General features: G+C 38.1%; 1 protein-coding gene across 1 annotated transcript in view; it reads left to right on the top strand.

Moving 5' to 3' along the window:
• Nucleotides 1-19,141, top strand: part of LARS2 (leucyl-tRNA synthetase 2, mitochondrial) — a 126,570-nt gene that overhangs the window by 61,648 nt on the left and 45,781 nt on the right. Inside the window, exons 8-12 of the mRNA XM_019537246.1 lie at nucleotides 1,830-1,937; nucleotides 4,033-4,192; nucleotides 8,539-8,643; nucleotides 13,646-13,761; nucleotides 15,654-15,937. Coding sequence (XP_019392791.1) covers nucleotides 1,830-1,937; nucleotides 4,033-4,192; nucleotides 8,539-8,643; nucleotides 13,646-13,761; nucleotides 15,654-15,937 — 773 coding nt within the window. The remainder of the gene's footprint in view (nucleotides 1-1,829; nucleotides 1,938-4,032; nucleotides 4,193-8,538; nucleotides 8,644-13,645; nucleotides 13,762-15,653; nucleotides 15,938-19,141) is intronic.

Here is a 19,141-nt window from a genome sequence, read left to right as displayed (position 1 = left end):
AATTTGAGTGCCTAAGAATAAACAGCTGCCCAGTTTCTGAGATTTGCTTTAAGGTTAGCACTTTAATAAACCTCTAGTTGGTTATTAATTATTAGCAGTGCATGTGTAATGCATGTTTTTGCCTTTGTAATCCCAAGTAAAAAAATTTCACTTGTTGGAATGCTGTCTGGAGGTGTAGCAGCAGTTGTTTTATATTTTATTAAAGTTCTAATGCTGTTTGAAAGCCTGGTTTTCTTGCATCTACAAATTAGTAGATGAGGAAGTAGGCACTTAAGGATATTGGAGGGATAATATAATAAGGAATGACAATCCAAAACAGTAATACATTCTGATGAATGGGTGAAAGAAAATGTTAAGTTATATTTTGAGTCTTAGAGAGCGTACAGTAAAAATTCAGTAACCAGCAGCAATCAGTATTTGTAAAATGTTTTTACAGACCTAATATTAGAGAATTAAAGAAAAATATGTTGTGCAAACAAAGATAAGTTAAGTCAATAATTTCATATTTACAACTATTTCACTTTGAAGTTTGGACTCATTCATCGTGTACAGTATGTATAATTCAAACTACCAAGTAATTGTAAATTAACAAAATAATAAGTGTTGAATATTTGATGTTGGACTTGTACAACAAAAAGGAAAAATAATATAGCATATTGACTTCTCCAACTTAGAATTTAACTCAACTGCTCAGTACATCTACCATCTGTCCAACTGACTCATGCCGCCGGCTGTATTTGTGCCAAGATACAATTTTTGGAGTATTCAGAGCAAAATATCAAATCTTATGAGTGAAAATTGAAATGGAGTTCCTGTTATTACCTCCCACTGTACAATCCTATTAATTGTAATTCATTAAGTAAATTTAAATTAAATAAAATTGTATCCACAAAATCTGTCTCAATTTGTAGCAGTTGCTTCATAAGGTTGTCATGGTCTATGTGTGCCTGTGTGTTGACATGAGCATATGAGCATACACACTAATAAAGCAGTATCTACAACTGTGTACAAATATATACAAGAGTTGCATGTTAGCTATAATAATGCAAACTGTTCTGTTAAAGGAGAATTATGGATAATGTGGAAACTAGCACTAAATTTCTTCTTTGCTGTGTGTTTAGAATCTCATCTGTAATGTTATATTAACTTTTTGCCTTTAATATATACCATTATCCTTATTATTTATATTGCAATACTAAACATATGTCCTAAGCATATGTTAGGTAAAATTAAAAAAACCAACACACATTGCAAATAGCTGAAGTATAGAAAACTGATAGGAAACATGAAATTCCATTTTTGTAGTCTGACAACTGACTGAGTTTTGAAAAAAGTAGGGAGTGCAAATGTAACCAGTCTGGATGCCGTTTTCAGGCAAGTGGTTGCCAAAAACTAGTCCATGCATAGGTTTTGATCCTGTGAACCCTGACACACATTATATAGTCCCATTGTGCTTAATGGGGCCATTTCCATGACTTTGGGCCAGTTTAGGGCTACAGTTTACACATATTTCATGTTCTCTTCTTATCTTTTATTTCTTCTCAGACTTAGTGTTCACTTTTTAAGCCTGAGTCCATTCATAAAGATGTTGTGTCTCATAGTCATGATACATCTGGTATATCAGGGTATGTCACTCTTTTGGCCTGCACAATGTTCCCTTACTTTTTGAAAGATAAGATGTTGGAGAAAGCAGTGGTATGAAAATAGTTGTTCCTGCATTTTTACTCCTACAATCCTACTATTTTGCAATTTAATATACTTTAGACCCAAGGGTTAAGACACACGCTTAGTAAGTGCTAGAGTTCCTAATACTCCATTTTTTGTGTCAGGCCATGCTAGATGCTTTGTCGGATCTCCCTGACTGGTATGGTATAAAGGAAATGCAAGCAAACTGGATAGGTGACTCTGTTGGATGCTATCTTGACTTCATGCTAAAGGTGAGTCAGAAATTTAGCTGTTGCTTTTCTGATTGAACTGAGTAATGCAATCGCACATTTCTGTAATGCTTTTTAATATTTAAAAGATTTTGAACATTGCTAATGGATACTAGTATGCATTGTTTTCTTAAGTTATATGTTTATTTAGTACAGCATTATTATTGTTTCTTCTTATTCTGATTCAAGCTTATTAGAGGTTTCTGGCAGAAAGGTTCTGGCAGACCTTGGTATTCTTTTAAGTGAACCTGGGTTAAGAATCCAGGTGTGAAGCAAACTAAGGGCCCCCCTCTACTTTTGCAGGTAAAGGCATGATCTAATGCACGATCCACATAATCACACCTCTTGCCATGGCACATGTCCAGGCAGAAGGCATGACTGTGGGATCACAAATCAGACTCTATCATGCCTTATTGCCAATGCAGGGAGAGCCTGATCCTGATCCCAATTCCCTGCACTGGCAAGAAGCCAGTTCCTGCAGCTGGGAACTGCTTCAGCTGACAAGGCTCCAAGCTGAAGAGGTGCCCCACAGCTGGGAGAGCACAGCAGCTCAGATCTCCCAGCCCTGGGGATGTGTGACGTGCCCCTGTGATATCCCAGCCATGTGGATGTGTGGTGTGCCCCTGCAGCTGGGAAGCATGTCAAGGGAAACATGTCAAATGTCAAAAATACCCAATTACCTGTGGATGCACATTTCTCACAAGACAACCACTCTCTCCAACCTCACAGTTCTAATCCTCAATGGGAATTTACAAAATACCTTTTGCAGATGAGCCTACAAACTTCACTTCATCAACCTGCTGTATGCACAAAAATCATGGACTAAATACACACATTGGATTTATGGCACATCATAGCCTGCCTAACGTCTGGTATACCCCAGTTAACCTCTCTACTATTTATCAGTTACATCTTATCACCAGGTCTACATCCCACTTCCCCATCTGTTTCTCACCCACTGACTGCATCCATTTGAATTTTCACTGACTGGCATTCTTGCATACTGGCCTCTGGCTTCTATTCTATTCTATCCCATCCAGGAAGAGCACAGAACAAGTGCAGATGGTTCCTCAGCCTAAAAAGGTTGTTTGTACCTGAAAGCTTGCAAAGAAGAATTTTCCAACAATTTTAGCTGGTCTAATAAAAGACATTGGATTTACCCAAAGAATCTTGTCTGCCAGTAGGAAGTTAGGCACTTATTCCCAGTAATTTTAAGTGGGATTAGATGCCGATTGCCATGGCCTAACACTTCAGAAATATTACAATTCTAGGGACCTTGATTTCTGCAAGTTCAAACTGAGTTGCTTTAGAAGTGCTCAGCATACCTGAAAAACAAATCTTAGTAATATGGTGTAAATTAGGCCCTCCAGAAATAAGGCTCCCCAAACCACCAGCATTGTTGAAAATGTATTGACTTTGATACATGCCTAAATCTACAGCCCAGCCCTCATATGCTCTACAGTTAATGGACCTGAATTCTGCAGCGCTTTAGTATGCTAGTTCTGTGGCAGCTTCATTTTTAAATTATAAAAAGATTTTGAATGAATAAAATATGAAAATAAATAATAAAATTGGTACAGTACCCCATGTTAGTTATTCACTTACTGAAGGAGTAGATTTTATAGCCAATGCTGTAGCCACCAAAAGACTCAGGACCTTGAAAAATACTTGTTACACATGTGATTTATACTGTTTCAAAATAAATAGCAATTATTAGCTATGATACTCTCAGTTGATCTAATGCCTATTGAACTAAATGGAAAGTTTTCTAATAGCTTGAATGGGCAATGTATCAGGCTTAGCAACCGAAACAGGCACTTTCATATGATTATCTCTTTTATGGATGTGGTGGTATATACTGAGGAAAGAAGATAAAAATTATGTTTCTAGTTGTATTGTATGTGCAGAAATGACAGCTTTGCAGATTTCAGCCATAATGATATCATCAGATACAGCCATGGTAATACTTGGAAGCTGAATTTGTTTGGATGAATAGGCTTGTCATGTGCATTGGAAGAAAAGAAAGTCTAAAATATGCATTTCTAATAAAACAAACTAGCAACGAGTCTGTTCTAGAATATTTTCTGCTCTTTATAAGGTTGATGGCAAAGTAACAGGAGAGAAGTTAGCTGCCTACACCTATACGCCTGAAGCCATTTATGGAGCTTCCCATATATATATCTTACCTGATCATAGACTACTGCATGGAAATAGCAGTCTGAAGGAAGTCTTTCAAAGGGAGTTCATCCCAGGCAAAGGTGAGTTGTTGTTTTGTTTTTTTTCTCTCAGACTGAATTTTGTTCAAGAAGTGTAACAATTTTAGAGACTGAGGTTAAAAAAAGAAAAAGTGCATCCAGCTCAGCATGAACAACTCCTGTTGAGAAGAAACAACTCATTTGGATTCTTTCTACACCTCGTGTAGTATCATTTCACCTTGTTTTGTCTTCCAAGACAATGAGATGACGATAACTGAAGAAATTATGTAATTCCTAGTATTATAAATGGTTATAAGACCTTAAAAGGATGCAGTTGGTTTCATGAAACCACAGCAGATTCCCATTTCCTTTCCAGCTCTTTTCAGCTGATGAAATGGTAGAAAGGATGCAGAATCTGGATATAACTGCTAGTTGCAGAATTCCCTTGATGCAACATAATTATCTCATTAGCATAAAATTAGCTCAGCCAACTCCAGCACCAGTCTCAGTTTTTACCCCACCACGTTGTAGAGGAAAATGGGAGGAAGAAGAGTACAGTGAAGTTATGCTGTTATTCTGATTGTCAGCTAGGATGCAGTTCCATCATTAGTGTTTAGTTAGAGCAGCCCCTGGCAGGTCTTGACTTACGCAAGAACTGGCACAGAATGACCTACAAGACAAGGGAGCTTAACAGGTTTTCGAAATGACTCCTGCACCCATACCTTGCCTGTGCTGTGTAGATCTCTGGCCCATCATACTGTAATGCATAGAGTAAGAAGAGTAACAGGACACCATAAAACAGGCTTACTACAAAATATATGCATGTTTTACTTCCATTTCATCCTGATAATATTTCTTTCAGCTTAATAAACATGAAAACATTACTTATGCATTACTTGCATAACAGTATGCAAGTTATGATATAGGGCCAAATCCTAATAATGTGAGGGAGAAGACAATCAGTGAACAATTATTTCTTTAATTCTCCTCCTATGCTCCCTCCTAGACATAGCTCTAAACTACTGCAGCTCTAAGCAGTCTCTAAAAGATCATTGGTTAGTGGACTGAAGCTAGAGTACAGTGCATTTGAAGTGCTCCACAATAGTGAATGATATAGGGGGAGGGGTTATAGAAATTTCCTTTTCAGGTCTGCAAGTATGTTGTAGTCACTAAGGGAGATAGGGTGAGATGTGTCCACTTTGCACTACCAGAGAATCTTGTCCATAGTTGTAAATAAAATGATCATGTACAATTCTTTGCACTTAAATTCAGTGCACAGAATAGGTGGCTCGGTGAATGAGGCAGCTGTTAAATACTTATTCTCTTGCTCCTCAGTGTGTGGCCACTGCAGGGAAGGACAGGAGTCTTGCAGAAAAAAAAACAGTTAAGTTTGCGTAAGCGCTCCCTGCTTTTTTTTTTTTAATTTTTATTTTTTTACCCCTTCATTTTATAACCTAAACAATTTTCATATGGTGTCTTGAGAACCTGGGTTTGGAAGCCCGCAGAAACTTAAGTATGGACACAGGAGAGATTCTGCTGTGTGATTACAAACCAGGGTGCCTGTGAGAGAAACACTGGATTGTAAACCCTTAAAAACTCAGCCAAGCCAGAAGAGTTGCTCTAGTCCAGAGAAAAGTGCATCTGAGATTTACACACTGACCACATTTCATATTTCTGTGCCAGACCACTGAGGTGCAAAGGCTAACCAGTAAAGGTCATAAAATATTTTTTATAGTGACACTTTTTCTGTGCAAAAATATTTTAATCCTTCTTTCTTAGGATTACCAAAAATATTCACCTGCCTGTGGAAACATTCAGCCAAAAAAGATAAAAAAAAGGTTTTGAGGAAGTTACAAAACAGCAAATAAAGAAACTTTAAAATGGGAACAATTGGCTTTAACTTTAGTATTGCTCTGTGTTTCAGCTGTGTACCATTTATGTTTATGCACAACTGTGCCTGGCGAACTTGGGGTGACATCGTGCCCTCTTCCCCTGTGATGTCATTGGGAATTTGCTGTTGCTTTTATTTGGGACTAGGTTCACACATATTCCAAGGTGATATTAAAAATCAGACTTTTTTTGGTGCCAGTTCAACAAGAAGTAATTTCCTGATACTACTTTGCTTCTCCATGTGTTTTCAATTAGACAATTAGGAGGGTATGATTATATAGTTTCTGTGTGCAGGGCAAAACAGCTTAATGTTCTAGCAGATGTATTCTTAGAGTTTTTCTTAGCTTTATATTCTATGCAATTACTGTTTCAGTAGAAATTAGCAGTTAGCTTTGGATTATTTAATCTTTGATCCTCAAATAGTACAGTCTGCTGATTTAGAATTTGAACTGCCTCTCAATATGTGCCAATGTAGGGGCATCCAAGGCAAAATTTTGACCTCTAGATTGTTAATCAGTTTATCAGAAAACATTAAATAGACTGTCTTTTGTGTGTCTGTAATTAAAATGTCATTTATTTTCCATTGTTATAAAAATGCATGAAATCAAGTGAATAAATAATGAATTATTATCATAGGCTGAAAAATAATTTCATAGGCGTTTCCAGGTTTCAGTGTAACATCATTGCTGAAGCAGAATCTCTTACTACCTCAGCTTCCTGTTCATGAGGTTCCTGTTTGTATGCTTTCAAGGAATGAAATGATTCTATAATGCAGAAGCATTATACTGCGGGTAGAGAGGTTTGTAAATGATTTCAATATTAAAGGCACTAAAAAAATAAACATGGGCTCAATCTTCCAAATTCAGATACATATTTTTGAACTGTCCAGACCTCGGTGTGTTTGGATCTTGTAGCTTTAGAAACATGATTTCAAGCCTTAGTTTGAATTTCTGCCATAAACAACCCCCTAGGAATCTATTTTGTAATTAGGCATATGGTCATTCATCTGGGGCATGAAAGGAGGCCAGACATGTTGTTAGCTACATCACTCTTTTGTAAGCCAGTAGCTACAGAAAATGGTATGCCTTAACCAGGCTAGTTCAATGACCACTGGTCCCAAAAAATAGGAGCTAGTTTCAAAACATAAATCTCAGGTTCAGATTGAATTCAAATCACCAGCATCAAACTTCTTTTCTCTATCTATCTCCTCACATAGGTTTGGATCCAGGGTTTTGGTTTAAGCCAATCTCCATTCTAAATGTAAATATATTATTTTTAAAATTGATCAGTTGTATGTCAACACTGGTCACACTTTTTCATGGTCTTTATTTTGTCTAATGCTCTCTATATCTTTTTAGAAGAGAGCAAGTAACATGAGCACCAGCCTTTTAAGTCCTGCACTTTTTCCTTTGTATCTTCAGAATCCATTTTTTGCATCCTTTTCTTCCAGGAACATCTTCCAGTGTGTCAGTTAGGGGCATATCTTCTTGCCCCAATTTAAAGCTAGTTTGTATAAGTTTGTGATGATCCCTCATTCAGATTCCAAATTCCTGCTTTCTGTAAGGTCATTAATGCATTACTTATGCTCTTGCCTGGAAGGAAGACCAGCTGGTAGGAGGTACTTTGTACCATCTTCTTCACCTCTGGAGGATAACTGAGTTTAACCACCTTAGGGGCAACCAGGTATAAGTAAGAGCTCCCAAATTTGCCTCTCTCAAATACTTCCATTCTGCAATACCTACTGCTTCGGCAAAGCATTAGCCTGACTTTAATTCATTATTTTAAAGGGATACTCTCAAGAAACCAGTGTTTTGGTTTGAAATTTTTACCTCTAAAAATTCCTAAAATGGCTACACTAGAAAAAAATTGGAGAAGAATAACTTATTTCTAAATTGGTTTAGTTCCTTCATTTTACTGATAGCCTGTACACTTTGTTTCCCTGAAAATGCATTAAATATATATTATTAAAATCACAAAAAATTAACATCACTCCTTTTTTAAAAACTGATTAGATTCTAAATTGACTATGTCCTCTTAAACCCAGTAACAGTATTCTTCAAAGTACTGCTTCGTAAGAGATGATAATGTAATGCACAGAGATCTTCTTTTACTAATTAGTGAGTTTCCTAGTACTTCTAAGCTAAGTGCAGACTGCCAAAAAGACCAAGGCTGAATCAATTAAGTCTTTGAAGGTTATTCTAAACTGTGTAGATTGAACCAATAAGTAGATTCACTTTTGATTCACTGGGATGCGGGGGGACTGTGAGTTAACTTGAATCTGGAGGGGATCTTGGTTAGAAGTTCAGTAAACCAATTTAAATCAGTTAAGTCTGATATTACATCCATCCAGGTTTATTGTAAACTGGTTTTGGCCATTTTGAAAGCGGTTTATATGCACCAAATTTCTGTGGAGTTACAGATTTGCACTTGTTTCCAACACTTACACTGGTTTATATGTAATTTCTGTCCCTATCCTTAGGGTTATATTTAAATTATGTGATCTTTACATTTATTTGCAGACAGTCTTACTTCAGTGACAGCTGTGAACTTGCTTACCAATCAGGAAATTCCTGTAGTAATCTCTGCAAAATCAGATTTTCAGAACTCTCTTGATACTAAAATAGGTAAGTGATAACTAATATATATGAGCCACAATGTGTCTTTCTGTTACTGCATTGGAGCTGTAGAATCGCCACTGAAAACCACTGAACACAATGCCTTTCTCTTGTCCTTTAGTAGCTATTTTTCCTAATTAAGGGAAAGGGAAAGAAAAGGTAACTAGGCAGAATCCGTTACTGGAAAGAGAAGGAAGAGACTGGGTAATAGATGTTAATGAAAAAGAAATTCCATCAATAGAATTAATAAAATTTAAATGCTGACCTTAATGTAGACTTGCATATGACGATTCTCACGTTTCTCTGATCAAGGATTTTACAAGGCATGTATACATAAGTGGACATTTCTTATGATCATAAACCAAGAAAGAACCTTACCAATGGTTAGAGAAAAAAATATTTTTCAGAAAACCCAAGCAGCAGTAACTTTTTTTTCTCTTCTATTTTATGCTTTTAGGAGGAAAAATAATGTCTTGTTTAAATGCTGTTACTGCTATAAATGTACAAATCTGTGTGCAAATTTGAGTATATCTAGTTAGATATGCTTTGACATCAGTAAAAGAATTCAGAATGTACAATAATTGTGCACATTTAATCAAGGTCAGTTTTCTCCAAACTGTAAGCCTGAATACGCCATCCCATTCTTTCTTCAAACTGTCTTGCTGCTTTAATGTCCTGGGAAAGGTGATCCCATGTGTGGTGCAGGAAGAGGCTGAGTGGCAAATGTAGATTATAGCATGATAATCAAGCTACAGTGTAAGACCTTTCAGTTTCTCTGTCCAAATGTGCAGTTTTCTGGAAAGTAAGTGTATGTAAAAGATTGGAACATACCAAAAAACAAAACCAAGCCATCAGTATCATTCATGACTACAATTGCTACAAAGTTCCTTTTGTTTTATATAACTGTCTTTAAATGTTCTTAATAGTTTCATAAGATACTCAGTTAGCAGTATTCAGAAAAAAAAATTGAATAAATCACATGATACATCTAAACTACTAGCTGTGATGTGAACTTAACTCTATTGATTGGACCTTGTTAGCCCAAAAACTAGAGAATACAGAGTGTTTCTATGATGTGTTTCAAAAGAGAAACAGACCAATGAAAAACACAAAATGTTTGCATGAAGAGATGAGATTTTGGTTCACTGCAATTTTGTGCAATTTCTGTGACTTTCCTTTTCATTTTCCTTTAAAAAGCCTTAGATAGGCTTTTTTTCTCTGTGAGAGCTATATGTGTTTAGAAGGTGTGTGTGAATAGAGATGGGAAGATAGAAGGAAAGAAAGTAAAGTATTTTGTGAAGAATTTTTAATTTTCTTAGATCAATTTTTTTCTTTTAAGAACTTTTCTTGGTTGCAATGAATATTTTTTTTCAAAATGTGAAAGGTTGCAGTCAGTATTTTAGCTCTGTCTTCCAGTTTATGCCTTTCTTAACTGTCAGAGGATTGCAGTAAGTTTTTGCATCCTGAGCAACAGCTATAGCTGCTAATATTACATCCCCTCTAGTTGTCACCAGGGACTGGTATACCAGTAACCTACCTCTAGCTACGTTGCTGTCAGTCACATCCCCATGCCAACCTTTACAAAGTTTTACAACCTTTTAAAGATGTTACAACACCCTCTTAAAGATTTTAAATAAACCAGACTATTTTATTACAGAAAGGTGAGATTCAAAGAGTCTCCAAATTTGTACATGCCTGTTTTATTTATGCATTTACTGCACAGAAACCTATATACATACGTTTTGGATACAGTGAATTGTTCCCTTGTGGGGGTGCAGGTAGGGGTGAGAAAGGAACTCAGTTTTCAGGCAGGTACCATATTTCCTAGAACCCAATACTAGTTTCTTTCACCCATTTAACTGGGACAGCTCAAGGTGGCTTGTGCACCATAGGAGTACAGGGGAGACTGGATGGTGCCGGTGGGGGGCACTGGGGAGACGGCAGGGGAGACACGGGAGAGATGCTGCTACCTTTTCTCCTACCTGTCATGTACCTCCTTGCCATTTGCCCCCGCTGCTACTGGTTTCCCTCCTGCAACAATGTTAGTAGGGTGAATTTAAGATGGTCCTCTAATAATTAGATTATAACACTTATAATTTTCTAAGTATAGAATCTAATTATTGGGGGGTCATCTTAAATTCAAGTAATCTTGGAATTTGGTAAATAAAGTAATCTATTGTATGAGTATTAGAATGGATATGCAATACTATCAGTATGAGTATGGTTTCTATGTTCTTGGTGTCATATTCTTTATCTATTAATGATGCCACGCCATGCTGGATTATTTAAACACTTACTTTGCTTACTTCTCTTCTTATTTATACATTGTACTTTAAATAATACTCCACTGTGTTTGCAGGAGTCAAAATGTATCAGAACCATTTCTGAAATCAGTCAAAATCTGAGTGCAACCTGATTATCATCTTTCATTTACCTTGTCTGTTGGTATGTAGCTGGTTTTTAGGTACTTTGGATACTTCCCAGACTTCCCCAGGAAATTCTGAATACCAATTGTTGAGTTCTGAAAGGGAACAATGATAACACCATCTACTGTAAAATAAAATACATTGTGTGGGAACTGGCTTCTCATTTGTAGAGCATATTGTGAACCCCTTTCCCCTGTTGTGGACTACAGGAACCTTTGACAAATTATTAAGATATGAGTACAAGGTGCTTTAATAGTGATTTTAAGAATTGCAAAAGAAAGCTCGTGCTTTGGAAATTAAATATTGATGTCCCATGTTCTTTTCTTTGTGCTTTTGGTTTTCCTTAGTTATCTGCTTCCTTATATTGATTTAATTAATGTAATAAGCAGCTTAGTGGCTGAGTGATGGGGTATGTTAAACTCTCTCTTGAAGATCTTAATTTGTATTGTGAGAATTTCAAGCTGGTCAGGAAAAAATTCTGAGAGCCTATGGTCTGTGAAATCAACAGTTGTTACTAGGAATAGGGAAAAAAATGCTAATATATTCAGGAATTCATTTATCTGTTGCAGACAAATCTGCAATGAAGATTATTTAAAATGGAACAAAACCACAGAAAGGGCAAACAGATTAATTTAGAAACACTGCGAGGGATGGGGCCACTCTGCCCAGCCCTGCCCGGCTCCGCAGAGCCCCCCAAAGTACGGGGCTCAGGGCGTTTGCCCTGATTGCCGGCCCCCCCCCCCCCAAAGCACAGGGTTGGAGCAGGGAGTAGGGAAGTCAAACAGCCTGCCCCTTGTCCCCTGCCCCTTGTCCCCCAACACCTTGACACCTGTCCCCTGCTACTTGTACCCCCTAGTACCTGCCCTCCCTTTGCTGGCTGCCCCCTTGCCTTGCTCCCCCTTGCTGCCTGCTCACCCCCACTCTCCCCGCCTCTGCCTCCCTGCATGCAAGCATATGCTCCGTGCCCCCAGGTAGAGTGTGCCTGCAGCTGTGCCAGAGCTGGAGCAAAGGTAAACAGTGGAGCAGAGGTTGTGGGGGGGCAGCAGCTGCAGCTCTGACACCCTGACCCGAACCCCAGTCAGGGCCATAATCATAGCAGCTATCTGACACCCTCCCCTTCCCCACTTTGTACTCAAATCCCAGATGAGGGTTTCCCTGCCCCGCATGTTAAATGTGGAAGGAAACTTCTCAGATTTGAGTAAATACAGTAATTAATATTTGTTTTCAAATATATTTAAGGAAAACAAGGGTTTTGTAACTCATTACAGAAACACAGTCCTCTTGAGTGACATATGGCAGCTATTGAACTGCATGTGGGAAAACTAGAGAGGAACTGTCAGCTTGTATCAATGTGAATTAGGGTTATTTAAAAATAATGCATCCCATCATGATATCAGTAAGTTGCAGAAAAATGACATCTCTATGGGTTAAAAGAAAAGTGTGTATTCAGAATGTATGACTGTCCCAAATAATAAACCTTATATATTCTGACTGAATGACTTATTCCAGCAATGGTAAGAAATACTCCCTGTAACAATATTCTTAGCAGAAGGGTGATGTTATTCTGAAGTGGAATTGCTAGAGATTATTTTTTAATGGTCAAGGAGAAGGTTTAAAAAAGGAGCATGTTAGGCTATCAAATTTTAAAGATGCATTAAAAAAAGAAGTCCTTATATTTATTTTCAAACACCTTAACTTATAAAAATAGTATTTAAAAACAACTGTGCTCTTCCTCATTTGTATCATTTGTTCACTTTTTGCATTTATCTCTACTTAATGTTTTGGCTTTGTCTTAAATTAATTTCTAAACCACTTTACTTTTAGTTGTCCTGTGCCGAATGCAGCATTTGCTACTTGGGTTGCAAACACTATAGGGTGTTCCCCACCTTAGAAGTGAATAATTCCCTTAACTGTATAACACAATCCCAGACCCAATTTCTTGTCTATTGCTTGCATTGTAATACACATCGATTATCTGCATATTTGTTAAACCTATAGCATCTTCAGCCTCCAGGGTCTACTTCATAACTTAATTATGCTCTGGTAACTTCACTGTAACTCTAATTATTTACTTGTAAGTAATTGTACTCCATTTAACTGTGCCAGGAACAGGAAAAGCAACTTTTAAAGGGTTGTTATTAGAATCCTTGAAAACAAAGGGAGCTAGTCCATTTCTTTAAATAAAGATTGTTGTTAATGCTGTGGTATCAGCAGCTCTGAAACCGAGTAGCTCTCCTTATTTTCAAGGTTTCTAATAGTTTCTGGGCTGCTGTTAGTGGAGAGCTGTTTTTTTAGATCCAAGGGTGTGCACTTCAATAGAGTAACTGAATTTCACCATCTTTTGCCTTCTCACTCACTCCCCTTCTCCCAAATACCCCCTTTCTCGCCACACCCAAAAAAGAGCAAGGGGGAAAAAGTAAAGAAAATGCTTTGTATGGCTTAAGTTTGATTTAAATTGTTTTTTAAAGTTTTTTTTTTTTAAGACTTAAATGGGTGTCATGAACTGAACATATTTTCACCCAAAACTGATGAGGAGTTGTCACATTACTCAGTTCCAGAATTGATTATTTTCCCCGTTTTATTAGGAATTCCTAGCACTAATCCAGAAGATGCTGCAGTAGCTCAGAACCTGGGTCTTCCTTTCACTGAAGTCCTTGAAGTGCTTCCAGATGGTTTGGAGAAAGTGATAAACTCTGGAGAGGTTGGTGCATGAGAGCACAGTAATAATACGAGCTAAAATCACAGCTTGGAAAGAAGTTGAATGTTTTGCAAGTTTCAAGAAACTTAGGCCATGTGTACACTAGACTTCTGCTGGCATAGTCATGTCATTCAGGGATGTAAAGAGATGTCTGTCACTTTTTACTAAAATAGCTGTACTGGTAAACATCTGTGGTACGCGCACAATTTATATTAGCAAACCTGCACTTTTACCAGTATGGGTTGCTTTACTTGTGGGAATGGGTTAACTTTACTGGAGCAAATGACAGCTTTGTAGAATAGCTACGTCCACACTGGAGAACTTTGTCAACAGCGTACATTGGTATTCCTATGCTGGTAAAGCACTTCTACTATAGGCATACCCTAAGACATATATTGAAGGACCCCTCTACACATGCAGGTAAAGGCGCAATGGGTTCTAATGCGTGATCTACACAGTCTCACCTCCTGCCATGCCACATGCATAGCAGAGGCACAATTAGGAATCGTGTATTAGATCCCATTGTGCCTTGCTGCCAGTGCAAGGGGAGCCCAAGTCCATGATCTCAGGCTGCCTCTGCATCAGTTCCCATGGGTGCAAGCCCCACAGCCGACGTGTGAATGCCACCGCCACTGTGAGCCTCATGAGTTCTAGCCATTACTGCAAGCCCCATACCTCAAGTCTCATAGCAGCAGCAGCCTTCTCCCTGCTGTTGCTACTGTGAGCCTTGCAGCTGCCAACACTGCCCCCACTGCAAGCCCCACAAGCCAGTGAGACTCACAGTGGCAGCAGTGTTGTCCCCACTGTGAGCCCTGCAGTTGACAAGGCTCATAGCAGGGGCAGCACAAAGAATGCTGCTGCTACTGCAAGCCTTGTCAGCAGCAAGGCTGGCATTGGGTAGTGTACCCCTGTAGCTGGGAGCCCCTCAGTTGATGGGGCTTCCAGCCATGTGGGAGCACTTGGCCACATGTTCAAGTAATGGCGCTATTGGAACAAGTTACAAGGTTATTACAGATTTTTTTGTGGAATAACTTTGTAGCTTATTGCTTCTTTTATCACACCATAAATTGGTTGAACGTGTAGCTAGGTCACAACTTAAGAGTGATTACCTGGTTAACTGTGCCTTACATATGAAGTGTAGAGGAAATCTAAGAGAAGAAAATACTGTACTAGTATGAATTTTACAATGTAGATGGAAGAATGAGTTCCATGTACAGAATTGCCAAATGCTTATTCCTCTTCTTTATTTAGACATTTATTTTAGACTAAATATTAGCTTATTATTCCTTTTGCTCATATTTCTTGGAAATTGTTGATTGTAGGCCAGTTTAGTAGTTTTACAGCTGTGTAACAGAAGTAACTCTAAAATAACATTGAAGTCCTTTTGACAACTGCAAGTATTCAAAAGGAAATGGGTTTAGTGTCTGCCATAATTTGAGAGGGGTAGGCCCAAATGTTAAAATGTAGCGCTGCGGGGGGCAGAGAGTAACTAGAATGACCAGGAATGGGGAAGCTGATTTACTTCCAGTCTCTACCTTGGAATATTTATATTCCAGATGCCTAGAAGCAAGTCCCGTGAACAAAAGATAACCCATTGTAATTGCAGATATCTGGCCATTAAGGACAAGAAGTGTATAATGGGGTCTCTTCAGCAGTGTCCTGTTCAGCCTGTCAGGGGCAACTTGTTTATGTACTCTTGAACAGAAATATGGTCATGCACATGTGAGGGCCAAGGGTATATAAAATAGGCATAAGGTATATAAAAGGGCATATAAAATAGATATTACATGAAGCATCTCTGCATAGATTGAGTTTCTTACATATCTGCTAAGTACATGAACAATGGTGTTTTGGGAAGAGCATAAAGTTCATCTGCCTTTTTATTTGTTTGTCAGTTCACAGGCATGACTAGGCAGGAAGCATTGAAAGCCCTAACCCAACAGGCCAGAAGTAAAGAAGTAGGTGGAGACCTAACAAGTGACAAATTAAGAGACTGGTTAATATCTCGACAACGATACTGGGGAACACCTATTCCCATAGTTCACTGTCAGACCTGTGGTTCTGTCCCTGTGCCATATGAGGATTTACCTGTGGTGTTACCCAATGTAACCACCTTTACAGGGAAGGGAATTTCCCTTCTACAAACTGTTCCAGAGTGGATGAACTGTTTATGCCCAAGGTAAGAAAGTGTTACTTCCTGTAACTCTTTGAGCCACAGTGTTGCAGTCCCTGACTGCAGCATAGGTGAGAAACCATAATGCACCTCAAGAGAATAATACTAATTCTGTTGCTTGATAAATACCTCCTTGAGAGAGAATTTATTGCTTTTATAAGTGGGGAAAGAGAGAATAGTTTTTCCCTCTTTCATTTCTTTACAGTACTTCTTGCTTGATATGGCAAAATTTGTCTTTGGCTTCCAACAGCAGAATTTGTAGGGAATATTTTATTGTTTTATTTGCTCTTGGAAATAACACAAATATCTTGTTTGTTTTTTTTTGTTTGGTTGGGTTTTTTTGGACCAATTATCCAAAAGCAAAGGTAAGATGGTAGTTCTCCTGCAGCATATAATCTCATATTTTATGAAGATTCAGATATTTGGCACTTGTATACTGTAGCTGCAAATGATTCAAATGGGAAGAATTAAAAGGTTATGCATCCTTAATTCAGACTGTGATCATACAGTTTGTGGCCCAGCCCCTTAAGAAAGGAAACATCTTGTTCAGATTTAGAAGGATACAGATTAGTTTGGAAAATCTCTTGTTCTGTCTGTTGGGCATATTAGGTGTTGGATATATTAGCGTTTGTGCTTAGTCTTGGCATCTTCAAGTATCTGTTAGAGACAATTTCCTTGTCAGATACTATAGAACACTGTTGGCAACAGAGCCAGGATTATTATTATCAAGATACCATGTAGAATAACAAGATACATAAGTATCTGTAAGGTTCCCATTTTTCATAGGACAAGAGCTGTGAATTTCTGGCTTTCCCTGATCATTTAAAGTTTAGAATATTAATGTGGTTCTTATTTGTAATGAGGAGCCTTAAATACAGCAGATCTGTGCTTGTCTGGGAACAGGTTGACCTGTGTTAATAATGCACCCACAAACATTTTCTTTAAAAAAATGTGCTGTCTTAGGCATGCATATTTACATGACATGCAGTAGCATGTTTTGGAGTATGGCTGCTGCAGAGCCATCTCACTAAATTAATATGTAATAGAGCTTTCAAGAATGTCCCCAAGTCTAAGTTTATTAATCTTTACTAAAAGGTGCTCGTTTGCACTCCAGACTTCTTACCGATTTTAAATTTGGAAAGGACTTTATTGTGAAGAAGGAATGCTAATGATTTTGATCTTCACCAATTAGTTATTGTTTCTGCAGGATCTCAATAGCAAATATGTGTAAAAACTTATTAATGGTTCTTGCTTACTTAACAACAACAGTATACTGGGTCAGTTCATTAGCCTAAGATGTGCCTATTACTGAAGGTAAAATGTCTTACCAATGTTGAGCTACTGTTAATTTGACTGCTTCATGTGGTTGCTGTTTCAGTATTCCTGTCAATGTGCCTGCCTGTCTGACCCCCTCAACCTGTCTCGCTCTACCTATGCACGGTCTTCTTAATATGAATGCTCTGATTTTCTTTGCCACTTGAGGGAGATTCTCATCCTTACTTTTACCTTCCTTTTCAGATTAATTGTTTTTAAAAGGGATTGGGGAGGGGGAGTAAAAGGCTGCAGAGAGATAAGAAGCTTGGCGTGGTCATGTGTTGTGGGTATACAGAAGTAGTTTTCTGATGCTGTCACCAGACATCAGTAGAAAAATATGCATAATACTTTTTCCCTGGTTGTACAAATATCTATAATCTGCTTGGCTGGTTGGGTAGCCAGAGTACAGTGACATCCACACTGCGCAAATGTGAAGAAGTGCCAGGCTGTCAGTGTGCTAGTGAGCCTTGCTCATTAAGAGTTGAGAAAGGTATAATTCTGATTTAGTAGCTGTAAAGTGTCCCTGTATCCTCTTGGAGAGATGGTTCTGTTTGAATGTAATACCTTTATTTTGTAAAGAGTGCACTACCCAAATCTCTGGGTATATATATGATGTTTAATATATTTGACACTTTAATGTAAAAGAGCAACAAGAAACCTGTTTCTGTCAGTACTGTTATTCACACAGAAGTAGAAATTTGTTAATGGCAGTTGGTTTTGCACGGAGACCAGATTGGAGGAAAAAAGTGCTGGTATTCCTCTAAAGGTTGCTCGCAAGTCAGCATTCCCTATTTACTACAAATTATGCAAGCATTCATAAGATTGCTTCTCTTCTGTCTTCTTTGCTTGGCTAAGTTAAGAATATGGATAACAATTTTCATTAGGCACCATTCAAGATAAAAGAGGCAGTTTGTCCCTCTCAAGGTGTTTGTAGACTCAAACAGACATGACTATACCTATGCTTGGCTCACCTTCTGAAGTGTATGATCACAGTCATAAATCCTGGAGATTTTTAATGGGATTCTAGTTTCTTTATCATGAGTTATCAGCTACCAAAGAAAAGTCTGGGCTGCTGACCTGATGCCCTTTGCTAGTCCAGCCCTTTGCAACATACATTTTAGGTCCACAGAAAAAATTCAGTGAGCAAGGAAAGTAAAGGCTTTCTACCAAGACTATTCAAACATCAATCCTCCATAATTACAACTTGGACTTTTATCTCAGATGCCTTTTTTGAAATGAACTCTTTCACAGAAAGAGAGGTGATATTTTGGGTGTCCCAGAACCTGAACACGATGAAACTTTAGGGAATTTTTACATATGCTCCAGGGATGGGCGGGAGAGGAATGCTTTAGTTAGAGTGGCTCTGAGAGCTGCTCTAATTAAAGCGTCCACAGCATCTTGTGTAGCAGTATCCCCATGCTTCAAAATAGCAGTAGAGGTGCTTTAACTAAAGTTTGTCAAAAAGTTTTAGTTAAAAGTGCCCCCGCTACCTTTCACCATTTTGTGACTGCAACCTTTCACCATTTTGAAGTGCAGGGACACTGATACACAAGATGTGGAGACTGGCTGGAGCATGCTTGAGCACACTCAAGCAGACTTCTAACTATAATTGTAGCTCATCAAAGCAACCTCCCCATGTGTACAGGGTTCCTTATACACTAAAATGACACCAAGAATCACACCCACAAGTTAGAAGAAACCAAGACTTCTGCTGAAAATGTTGTTTAATTTGCTGCATATAGCTTGCTTTGCCAATCAGACAGGCAGCCACATGCTGTGCTGTCTAAAGCTTCCAGGAATGCTAATGAATTAAAGATACAATCATTTAAGTATTAAACAGCCAGCTGACATTCTTTGTGTTATATATAGTGCACACATGTTGACCCTAGGTTGTAA

Source organism: Crocodylus porosus, unplaced genomic scaffold (assembly GCF_001723895.1).
Source record: "Crocodylus porosus isolate Cpor-Errol unplaced genomic scaffold, CroPor_comp1, whole genome shotgun sequence".
NCBI classification, from domain to species: domain Eukaryota; kingdom Metazoa; phylum Chordata; order Crocodylia; family Crocodylidae; genus Crocodylus; species Crocodylus porosus.
The sequence above is the reverse complement of the archived record's forward strand: the minus strand, read 5'-3'. Positions and strand labels throughout refer to the sequence as shown.